The following is a 12414-nucleotide window of genomic DNA, read 5'->3' on the forward strand; positions in this document are numbered from 1 at the left end:
TCCAAACACATAGGGGTGGGCACAATGATGAGGGATGTAAACGGATCGGATTCGGATCGGATACGGATCGGATGTGATCGGGCGGATATTCCCTGGCGAATACGGATACCTCTAAGCGGATTCGGATGCGGATGGATTGAATTTTCGACCATCCGTTTACATATCTGCCTTGTGTAACCCGGACCTTCCTCCCCTAGCGGATACAATTCTCTCTCATTATCTCTTAGATCATGATTCTCTTTTCATCATATTCTAGAACTTGTTTAATCTTCAAAACCCTAAAAATCATTATTTACTTAATTTTTATTATTAAGTATTCGGATTTTTTGGACGATTTTAATCGGAGTATTCCGGATATACGGACCCCTAAACAAATACGGATGCGAATTCGGATTCGATTTGTTATCATTACATCCCTACAATGATCACCCTTGCCACCTGAGTGGTAGACCCATGTGTCTAGTGCGTCTGCTGTGGCAGAGAACATGAACCCATTCTAAAATTACCCTTGGGTTTCCTATTAAGAATCAATGTCAAATATTCTTTTCCTAACATCCATATCCTCCCTTTTGCACTAGTGAAAGAACCAACACAGTCTTCGAGTGTTTAGTGGAGACCTGCGATCAAATCAGCCCCTCTACCATTGTGGGGGGGGGGGGGGATTTTTCCTTCACTATTTAAAAATATAGAAGATTTTCTATGGCAAATCAACAATTAATTCTACCATGTCACAAAAGTTTAAGGGAAAAAAGGCTGTCAGGCTGTGTGTCACTACATAAGGCCAAATGTAGAAAAGGCGAAATGACTGCCCTGACCCTTGTGAAATGAAAAATCCATATATGTTGGATGCCCTATGTGCACGCTCTCATTGGCCCCTTGCTTTGGTGCAAGGCCACACAACCTTGCAGCGATCCCACTCCCTTTATTTTATTATTCTAACTATTGGAGAGATAGAAAGTCACCTAGTATTGGTTACATATCAATTTTAGTTGTCCATATCAGTCATTACCATGGCTCACAATGTATATATTTCTCCCCCACGCTGTATTTAGGTGTCTGTGTTTCAATTGGGATTGACTCTTCAAACAAACTACAAAGCACGATTCTAGCGTATAGCGATGCCTTATTAAATTGAAAATCAACACACTATTAGTTACAACCCATCATTTAAGTGATAAAAGAAGAGATTAGGTGATGTCATGGACAACATCATATACAAAGTTAGATATGAACAATATTTTAAAACACAGAATTGGAGATTCAATCGGTTTGCAATTGGAATCGGTCTAAAAAACCCTAAAATCAACCCTCATATTTGAAAAAAACTTAGTGAACTAGGATTTCTTGACATGAATTGACTGCATTAAACGGCTGGAATCGGGTTCGGCCATGGACGGTTTCGATCCGAATTGGCTGATTCATCAATCTAATTCCCAATTTTTTAATTTGCGAATACTAGCCAGGGAAAGAAACTAAATGATGCCCAAGCCCAACCCATGCAATAATTCGCCCAAACCTCTCAGGCAAGAAGAAAAAAGTCACTTGCAAAATGGATTTAAGAAATCGTATCAATGTCAGTATCGACCACCTGACCGTTACATATCGGCCGATTTGGTACGAATATGGGTTTTTTAATGGAAAAAAACAGTGTTTTGATTCAATATTGAACCGATACAGATGGCAGATTTGGTACGAATGTGGGTTTTCAATGGAGAAGAGAAACCAGTGTTTTGATTCAGTATTGGACCTATACCAACCGATACAGTTGATCCGTATAAGTATTGGTTTCGCCGGCGACCGATACCAGTTCCTTTACCGAAGCCGTCGTGGTTCATAGGACATGTAGGTGGGGGACCTGGGGAGCTTGTTAGGAAAGCGACACGCCAGTCCGAACCTTACCTACCCAGCTACGTACCTTCTACCTTCTACTTTATTCTGAGTTTATTCTGCTTCTTCTTCATCTTCAGCTTCTTTGTAGCGTTAAGAGTTCAGTAGTGCACTCTCAATCTCCGATTTCCTATCATATTCGGCACTGAAAAGGAAAAGTGTAAGTATTTAGACAAACAGTAGAAAATGGCGGAAGAGCAGATAGTTCAAATTCCAAAGGTGAATCTAGGAACTCAAGGATTTGAGGTAAAGCCCTTCTTCACTTGAGTGCCTAATCTTCCAAAATTTCCAAATTAGTTGTAAATTTCTTCTTTTGGTTAATAATTTTCAACCTTTTACAGTAGTTGGATTTCTTTTCTTTTCTGAAATAATGCCATATCCTGGATGTTAAGGTCTCAGATTTACCTTTGTTGATCAATAGTCTCTCTCTCTCTCTCGTTTCTATTATTTTCAGAGGCAATTCAATACGCAGTGTATATTTTCTCAGATGAATGAGTAGACCATCCCCCCGCCCCCCTCAATTACCAAATGTGGATGTAAAATCTCCTATTGCTGTTTCAGAAATTCATGTTGGTTTTAAAATAGTATGACTTGCATATTGTCCCCTTTTCGCATTTGTAGAGATATGTTATAAATTTCTTGGAAATGCCTCTTTCCCATTTTTCTGGTCCTGTAAGATACATGGATAAGTGTTGATAATCTGGGGTTACTATATTTTCCCTTTTCTGCCCATGGCTTTAAAAAATCTATTCGTGAATGTATATAATTTTTTTTGGGGCCATTTAATGGATTATTATCATCCTTGTAATTCTTGTTTGTATCTCTGTTGTGTTATAATGTTACTTACAGTGGCAATTGGTGTTCTTGATCCACTTTGAAGCTATCACAATGCTTGATCTACTTTTATAGAAGTGTTTCCAGTACACTGGATTTTAAATCATACATTTACTCAAAGGGCTGAATTGTTTGAATCTCATAAAGCTTTTAAATCCTTCAAGGTTTTCCTCTTGCTATTTTCTCAAGTCTCAGGTTATAATAGGTTCCTTGTATGGGTTTTCTTCAAAGAAATTGATAGCCAAAATGTCATAATGTTTGATCTACTTTTATAGAAGTGTTTCAAGTACACTGGATTTTAAATCATACATTTACTCAAAGGGCTGAATTGTTTGAATCTCATAAAGCTTTTAAATCCTTCAAGGTTTTCCTCTTGCTATTTTCTCAAGTCTCAGGTTATAATAGGTTCCTTGTATGGGTTTTCTTCAAAGAAATTGATAGCCAAAATGTCATAATGTTTGATCTACTTTTATAGAAGTGTTTCAAGTACACTGGATTTTAAATCATACATTTACTCAAAGGGCTGAATTGTTTGAATCTCATAAAGCTTTTAAATCCTTCAAGGTTTTCCTCTTGCTATTTTCTCAAGAGTCAGGTTATAACTTAATAATTTTCAACCTTTTACAGTAGTTGGATTTCTTTTCTTTTCTGAAATAATGCCATATCCTGGATGTTAAGGTCTCAGATTTACCTTTGTTGATCAATAGTCTCTCTCTCTCTCTCTCGTTTCTATTATTTTCAGAGGCAATTCAATACGCAGTGTATATTTTCTCAGATGAATGAGTAGACCACCCCCCCGCCCCCCTCAATTACCAAATGTGGATGTAAAATCTCCTATTGCTGTTTCAGAAATTCATGTTGGTTTTAAAATAGTATGACTTGCACATTGTCCCCTTTTCGCATTTGTAGAGATATGTTATAAATTTCTTGGAAATGCCTCTTTCCCATTTTTCTGGTCCTGTAAGATACATGGATAAGTGTTGATAATCTGGGGTTACTATATTTTCCCTTTTCTGCCCATGGCTTTAAAAAATCTATTCGGGAATGTATATAATTTTTTTTGGGGCCATTTAATGGATTATTATCATCCTTGTAATTCTTGTTTGTATCTCTGTTGTGTTATAATGTTACTTACAGTGGCAATTGGTGTTCTTGATCCACTTTGAAGCTATCACAATGTTTGATCTACTTTTATAGAAGTGTTTCCAGTACACTGGATTTTAAATCATACATTTACTCAAAGGGCTGAATTGTTTGAATCTCATAAAGCTTTTAAATCCTTCAAGGTTTTCCTCTTGCTATTTTCTCAAGTCTCAGGTTATAATAGGTTCCTTGTATGGGTTTTCTTCAAAGAAATTGATAGCCAAAATGTCATAATGTTTGATCTACTTTTATAGAAGTGTTTCAAGTACACTGGATTTTAAATCATACATTTACTCAAAGGGCTGAATTGTTTGAATCTCATAAAGCTTTTAAATCCTTCAAGGTTTTCCTCTTGCTATTTTCTCAAGTCTCAGGTTATAATAGGTTCCTTGTATGGGTTTTCTTCAAAGAAATTGATAGCCAAAATGTCATAATGTTTGATCTACTTTTATAGAAGTGTTTCAAGTACACTGGATTTTAAATCATACATTTACTCAAAGGGCTGAATTGTTTGAATCTCATAAAGCTTTTAAATCCTTCAAGGTTTTCCTCTTGCTATTTTCTCAAGAGTCAGGTTATAACAGGTTCCTTGTATGGGTTTTCTTCAAAGAAATTGATAGCCAAAATGATGCATTTCACTAACCTGTTGGAACAGATATAGGAAACAAAACTACAGGGACAAAATCACAGTGAAAGCCATTAGGTAAAACAGGACACAATAGGGAGACGATTAATAACTCAAGATCCAAGTTCCTGATTTAGAACAAAGCTGGTCGGCAGTTGATTATGGCATGCTGATTCATCCTTTCAAAACCCAAGAAGATCCAATGCTTGGATCAGGAATAACAGATGTGAACAAAAAATAGAAACTAGGAGGACATACAAAATAGTAAGTTAGAGAAACTGCAATAACTCCAGATCAAGGTTCAAGAACTCAGTTTCGGTACAGGTTTCACCCAGCCAAAAAACCGAGTTGGGCCAAGATCTTGGTGAGTTGGTGTAATTTTTTTTTGAACTCGAAGGCTGGTTTCGGTGGGTTTTAGACCTAGTTTGGGCCTGAAACTTGGTACTTAGCCTATTTTAGGCCATTTATTAAGATTTTGCAAAAACAAAGTCCAAATAGGAGTTTCACTTTGGACCCTAGGTTGGTAGGCGACGACGTACTAATAGGCCCTATTCTATACATAATTTAGTAATTGAAAGCAATTAAATCATACAATTAATATAAAACAACTTAAATAAACATTGCAAATGTAAAGGTGTACAATACATCAATCTTAACATATTACATATATCTCTTATCATAAACCACCATCGAAAATCCTCAAAAATCAGGTCAAATGCACACTTCTCTGTTGAGTTCACCGAGACAGTCGAGTTCTAGAGAGATCTCGACTGTCTCGGTCGAGATATGTACATTATAAAGGTAAGTTTGGTCCAAATCTCGGTCGAACCGAAATCTCAAACCGAGATCTCGACCGAGTTGGGGTAATATTTCAAAAAGAGAGATATTACCGAGATCTTGGCGAGTTCTTGAACTATGCTCCAGATTTTCTGGTCTTATGTAATCCAAATCATGGTTTTAAGTTTCGGTTGAAACTTACTTATCGGTCTCAACACTAACCGAAACAAAATCAAGGGTCGATAGTGGTTTGGACCAAGTTTTGTCCTTGTTTCGACAGATTTTGACCAAAACATGGTCAAACCATATATATAAAATTCACAGGTTTCGACACTGCTCCTGGGGAGTTTGCCAAAAACTTGAGTTTTTGGCTAAATCACTTGATTTCTTCCCATTTTTTTGTTTCTTCTACTCATTCAGCCCTTCTACAGCTTGGATTTACATGATTGGAGCTTGAAGGTAATGGTATTTCCCCAAATCTAATTTTTTGAAGAATTAGTACATAGACATAGTAGTTTCATTTCAATTTTTTATATGCTTGATAGAATGACCAGATCTACAATTTCACGGAGTCGTATTATTTTTAAGGTTGTTAAATTATTTATTGAATTTTCTGGTTTAAAAATATGATTTCCTGCAATAATTTTTTGAAAAAAAAAAAGGGTTAATATGGGATGGATGGATTTCAAGTTAATATGAGGGTGGCTATGGTGGATCTTCTACTTCATTCCCTAACACTAAGTATGGGGGTGGGTCAGGTGCTGGGTCATCTTTCGTCGACAACATCTTCTCGTATCCGGCGCAACCATCCGGCTCCACCCAGTTCCAGTATCAGTGAGCCATTCCCTTGGTTGGGGTACCTCTGGTATATTGATGACGAGGCTTATAGGTGGGCTGTCATGGACTATTAGAACAATTAAGCACAAAATATGTCATAGGATACATATGTGCTGCATTCGGAGGAGCATCAACTAAATCTTCAGTCATACGCAGCTCGTGGATTAGTCCTGCCAAGAAACTCCTTGTGGTATTGAGTGGTGAATGTTGTATACATGTATTTCACTAACCTAATATATGTTTTGATTGTTTTAATTACGCATTTACATTTCTAGTAGTTAAATTATATGTAGTCAGTATTTATAATAGGGCTACTGTACAACAGCATTCAACGTACACTAGCAAACTTGGGTCCTAACGACAATACCATTTTGGGCCTTTTTTGTGTGTGTGTGTGAAACTAATTCGTGGAATAGTTGTAAAATGGTAAAAATAGGCAGCACACACAATAAAACGGTCAAAACCCCATTTTCTGGGCCTTGAAACCTAGGTTTCGATTTGGCCCAGAAAAATCTCAGGTTTCAATCGAAATCTGGGAAATTTCAGTTTTGACCAGGGTCGAAACTCAAAACCTGGAACCTTGCCTCCAAATTCTGGTCGATTGGAGTCTTTCTATTGGAGAAAGTATCTTCAAAGTTTAAGCTCAATCCAAAGGTTAGATTTGTTGTTACAACAGGTCTATTCTAAAACTTGACTAGAGGAGAAACTGGAATTGCAGGATGTTGTTACAAGGCAGGAACCAAAAACCAGATTTAAAATTCAACAGGAACCTCTCACGCAAGTTTGCTTTCTAAAAGAGACATATTTTTCTTAGTTTTTTTCAAAATTTGGATTTTCAAAGCTTTCTGCTAAGAAGTCGGATAATTGAAAGAATACTGAAATTTTTTCATAAGTAAAATCTTCTGTCCAATCCACCTGTCTACTAAGTTTGAAACTAACATCTTTTAGGAAATTAAGATGTGTTGTTTGCTCAGCCATCTTATCTACTAACTTACCCATATGCTTTCAGAAATTACCTCGCTTGGCTAGGAGGTGTGATTTCCATGCACCATTTAATTTCTTCATGTATATCACTTGGTATTCCTGGATTATAAAAATCTTTAATATCAGCTTCTGTTTGAACCTGTTCTGTTGTCACAGGGGCTTGTCTAGCCATCGCTTCTGTTTGTACCTGTTCTGTTGTCATAGGGTTTGGTCTAACCCGCTTGGTGTATAAATCTGATCTGTGAGGGCCTGATCTAGCCTTTGTAGCATAGGAGTTTGGTCCAACTCTATATGGTCGTGGAGTTGAAACTCGATCTGTCTACCTTATCTATGAATTTCTTTTGATCCTGCTGGTAGTTATTTGGTGAATCCACTGGGCTAGTGGTCTTCAAAGTAATTTCTGCCTAAGAAATCTGCAATAAAATTGTCAGTTCCTTTAAGGTGTTCGAACTTGAAAATATACATGGATAAATCATTATACCATTTAATTCTTCCAGTAAAATTATGCTTTTTATTGGTAAGAATATATTTTACAGCTTGATTGTCTGTTTGACAATAAAGCATTCTAGGGCTATGAAATCTTTATTGGCTTGTTTAACCGTTACTATGTACCTCTTGTCTTAGTAGCCAGAGTTGCCTTTCTTAATAACTCCATCAATCTAATCTGGTTTCTTCTGATACATCAATTTGGCCTGTCTGCCAATTATTATTATTATTATTAGACCAGTATTCAAATGCTACTATATGCTCAATTAAATCAATTGGATTAATATTAGTTTCTATTTATGGTAAGATAACCTTTCTTCGTTCATCAAACAATATTTTCAAGTTATAATTACCTTTAATGGTTTCATACACTCCACTTACCATACCTAATCTAAGAAATCTTTCTGTTCTTTAGTTTATAGGAGTTTCTAATCTACTAATAATCCTGTTATCAAAGGCAAAAACTTGAGCATGTGTGGCAGTGGTTATTTTCTATATCTGATAAGGTTGACAAAATCTAAAAGGTGTACTCTGCTAGCGAGGAATACAAGAGTAAGTGTGGCAGTGGTTCAAGTGTCCTGGTTCTGCCCTTTCTTCCTCTTACGGGTGTAGCGTTCTTCTTCCCCATTGCTGAGAAATGCATCACAAAAATTATAGGGTGTGACTGAGTTAACTTGGTTATTTTTAGAGGAACTGAGTCTGATTTGCCATAGGTTTATCTAGGTATACTGTTCAGAAAGACTATAGGTGGGATTTCTTGATGTATGGTATTGACTCAACCCCTCATTTCCAAAAGATAAAAGGTGCAGCATCATGGATTCATGGTAATATAATAGATAGCTAGACAAACCCTTTTTCACTTTTTTTTGGTTCCTTTGGCTCTCATTATGCTGCACTCCATCCCCTACCTCCCCACCCAAAAAAAAAAAAAAAAAAACAAAAAAGGAAGGAAAAAAAGAAAGAAAGTAAAGAAAAGAATCATCCATGGATGATGCTCCATGCAAACAAAACTTGCATGCATTCCTGTTTAGAAGTGATATAAGAAGCTTGCAACTAGTTGCACAATGGGATTATTATTCGAGGATCAAAAACTGATGTAAAATGGATAAAAATCTCAGGAAGTAAGCAATCTCAATTCAGTTCTCTGTCAAAAGTATATACAGAAGGCAATGAGGGTTTTTTTTTGGTTCCTCAAGATGGGCCAGACTACAAGAGAGATAAGAATCAGGGAAGAATTTACAATGCACTTAAATTAAAATTAAATTATTCCAACTAGGGTCTCTCTTGTACCATCACGTGAATGGAGAGTGATTGAGATGCTCTGTTCGTATCAATAAGGAAGATAAAAAAGGGCCATTACCCAGTGCTGGTCCCGCCTATGCGAGGTCCTGGGAGGGATGAGTTTGGAGACGGTCATAATTGGAATATACAATAATAGTATATTTTATTTCTATAACACCACTTCAATAGTAATATTTTGTTTCTAATTCTTCCTCTTCTCTCTTCACCCTCCAGGTCTCAAAGTTGGGGTATGGGTGCATGGGACTAACTGGAATGTACAATGCTCCTGTCTCTGAGGATGTTGGAATCTCAATCATCAAAGAAGCTTTTAGTAATGGAATCACATTCTTTGACACATCCGATGTTTATGGACCCCTTACTAATGAAGTCCTAGTTGGAAAGGTATACGTATCCATGCATAATCTTGATAAACTGATTATTTATGCGTCTGTGCTAGACTATTAAACCAGTAATTTCCTTTTCCTGATTGATTGATGAATAAGAACAAGTGTGATCTTTTCTACAAAATTGTGTATGGTCCTTTTACTTCTTCTTTTTTTTTGGGGGGGGGGGTTAAATAAGGTAGGCTCGTGGGGGATAGATGCCTACCTAATTCCAGATGAAGCTTCGTTTAAACATTTATGATTACTATTTGGTGAAAAGTAGATGAGAAAATCACTGCAGTAGGAACAGGTGGGGCTCATTTGAACATAACTCGCACTTTGCTAGGTTTCTGGTTCTGTTCATTGTAGCTCGTTCAAGGAGGAGTTCTTAAGCGAAGGATCTTAAATCTTTGCAGGCATTAAAGCAATTGCCTCGAGAAAAGATCCAGCTAGCAACAAAATTTGGTATTGTAAGAATGGAGCCAACTGGACTGGTAGTTAATGGTACTCGTGAATATGTCCGTGCCTGTTGTGAGGGGAGCCTCAAGCGTCTGGGTGTGGAGTACATTGATCTCTTTTATCAACATCGTGTGGACAGATCAACACCTATTGAGGAAACTGTATGTATTTCCCTCTCCTGCTTTAGTTTTCTAAGAGGTTGAGTTTGGGAAATAATTCTTTCATCTTAAATGGTGAATTTGACCTAATTCCTCTTGTTTGACGATGACTGATCTCTCTGGCTAATTAGAGATTATTTTTTTTCCTAAGGTAGATGGGGGAACTTAAGAAATTGGTGGAAGAGGGAAAAATAAAATACATTGGGTTATCTGAAGCCAGTCCAGACACAATTAGGAGGGCACATGCAGTTCATCCTATCACTGCTGTACAAATGGAATGGTCCCTGTGGACACGCGACATTGAGGAAGAGATAATTCCACTTTGCAGGTTCTTTAAAATGGCAGTCCTTCTCATGGAACCTCTATCATGAGATTTCTTTGTTTTTCTCCTCTAATTTTTAGGCTAAATCTATTTAAGCTTCTCTTATACTTTTTCTTCATATTCCTTTTTTTTGTTACTTGAACTTCCATTTTTATACCCCACTTTACTCTAGGCAAAGACAATTGGAGTTTAAATTCCTGAAACATCTCTTTCATTCTTGAAGTATCTTTGTTGGCAATGAATCATCACTCAGCAGACTTTAACTGTCCAGTTACTTCTCTTCCTTCCCCCCCCCCCCCCCCTCCTTTTCTTTTTCTCGCCTTCCATCAAAATATGCAATTGATTTCTGTTTACATTTTGACATGCAGGGAACTTGGTATTGGGGTTGTGCCTTACAGTCCTCTTGGTCGTGGCTTTTTTGGTGGCAAGGCAGTTGTTGAAAGTCTACCTGCAAGCAGTTCCTTGGTATGAAAATTGGATCTTGGTTAGGTCTTTTCCTGTTTCGCTTTCAATTGCTATAGACTGGGATTTACCCATTCTGCATGGATAGATGAGCTTATTGAGCTGATGGCCACCCTTCTGTGTTTAGGTTTCACATCCTCGGTTCATAGGAGAAAACTTTGATAAGAATAAAATCCTTTACTCACGGATGGAGAACTTGGCTTCAAAACATGGATGCACCCCTGCTCAACTAGCACTAGCATGGATTCTCCATCAAGGCGATGATGTGGTCCCTATCCCAGGTGAGCAACTTTTATCATTTCTCTTGAACAGAAGGTTTACAGAATATTTCCAAAACTGTTGGATGTTTTATCGGTGGTTATGGGTTTCGGGTTTGGGTTGGATGCCATGTAGTTGGCGTTCCTTTATTGTACCCTAGCTATTTTTGTTCTTTCTCAATAAATTATTCCTTATCAACAAAAAAGAAGGAATCTGGAAGCCTTTTTAATTGGTGATTTTTATTTGATTACTGCGTTGTGAGCATGAATGCTTCATTAATTAAAATTTTCAGTTTCTTCTTTTCGTAACTTGTTTCAAATAATTTTTGAAGTAAATTTTCTAGTCATATTACCAAACTGAGATGTCGAGTCACTTGACTTCAGAGTAGAGCCATGTATGTCAGGGTTCATTCTGATGTTTCCAAAACCAGCACTAAAACTTCCCACTTGGAAAAGGATGCCTTTCTTTTGTATGAAATGATTGTGATGTAAGTATCGGAAATGGTCTTGCTGATCTCCTTGTTGATTTCTCCAGGGACAACCAAAATTAAAAACCTTAATGACAATATTGGCGCAATGAAGGTCAAGCTGACAGAAGAAGATTTGAAAGAGATTTCTGATGCAGTACCTATCAATGTGGTAGCGGGTTCTAGAACCTATGATAGTATGCTGCAATCCACGTGGAAGTTTGCAAGTACTCCTCCAATGGTTTCCGAGGTCTCAACTAAATAGTCTTCATGGTTTTTGGTCCATGTTACTTGAACCATACAAGATTAAGTGAGTTTTTAACCTGATTTATGTTAATAAATTCATTTAAGATGGTAGAAAAAAAACTCATTTTGGAGAATTTTAGTTGTATTTGTCTGAGCTACTGAATCATCTGTCATTATTTCCAGAATGATACTGGGACAAATATAATTTTGACCTGAAAAACAGAGTGCTGATTTTATTTTTGGGTAAAAAAATAGAGTGATGATTGTATGTTGTTTTGGGGTATGCATTTGATATGATCTTTCCTGTGTTGTTGTTGTTGTCCTCTTGCAACAACAAAGATTATCCATTGATAGTTTAATCACCTTTGTGGTTCATGGGATACTACCCTTGTGGATTACTTTTTACTGAGTCTTTGAGAGGAATGGAGAATTAACTCTTAAGTCTGCCTACTTGGTTGCAGTAAGGATGTTCTCTAATAATGTGGAAAACAAATGGAAAATTCTTTTCCATTTAACTGTACCTCTTTCAAATGATCTTTCCTATGATTTTTAAAGTACAGTAGAGTCCCCACCGTATGGAACCTCATTGCCTGGGTAATGTACATTAGTGAGGAGTGCCATGCCTGTGGGACAAGCTTGTTTGCATATCCTCGGGGACTACCCATTGGCAAGAGCCAGTTGGATAAGGTAAAGTCCCATAATTTCTGCTGGGATTTTCTATAAGATAAACTGGGAAGAACGGCTTATCACCAACCTTAATTGTGATGATATCCACTTAAGTTTGGGTGTTCCTTGGAATGGTCCTT

General features: G+C 37.0%; 1 protein-coding gene across 1 annotated transcript; it reads left to right on the forward strand.

Annotated features, from left to right (window-relative positions):
• Window positions 1-1969: 1969 nt before the first annotated feature.
• LOC122648638 (probable aldo-keto reductase 1) lies at window positions 1970-11849 on the forward strand. The gene is made up of 7 exons (XM_043841854.1): window positions 1970-2133; window positions 9089-9256; window positions 9654-9857; window positions 10010-10182; window positions 10545-10641; window positions 10766-10919; window positions 11431-11849. The coding sequence occupies exons 1-7, from the start codon at window positions 2074-2076 to the stop codon at window positions 11625-11627; spliced, it is 1053 nt and encodes a 350-aa protein (XP_043697789.1). The 5' UTR covers window positions 1970-2073; the 3' UTR covers window positions 11628-11849.
• Window positions 11850-12414: the final 565 nt, after the last annotated feature.

This window comes from Telopea speciosissima, chromosome 1, assembly GCF_018873765.1.
Source record: "Telopea speciosissima isolate NSW1024214 ecotype Mountain lineage chromosome 1, Tspe_v1, whole genome shotgun sequence".
NCBI classification, from domain to species: domain Eukaryota; kingdom Viridiplantae; phylum Streptophyta; class Magnoliopsida; order Proteales; family Proteaceae; genus Telopea; species Telopea speciosissima.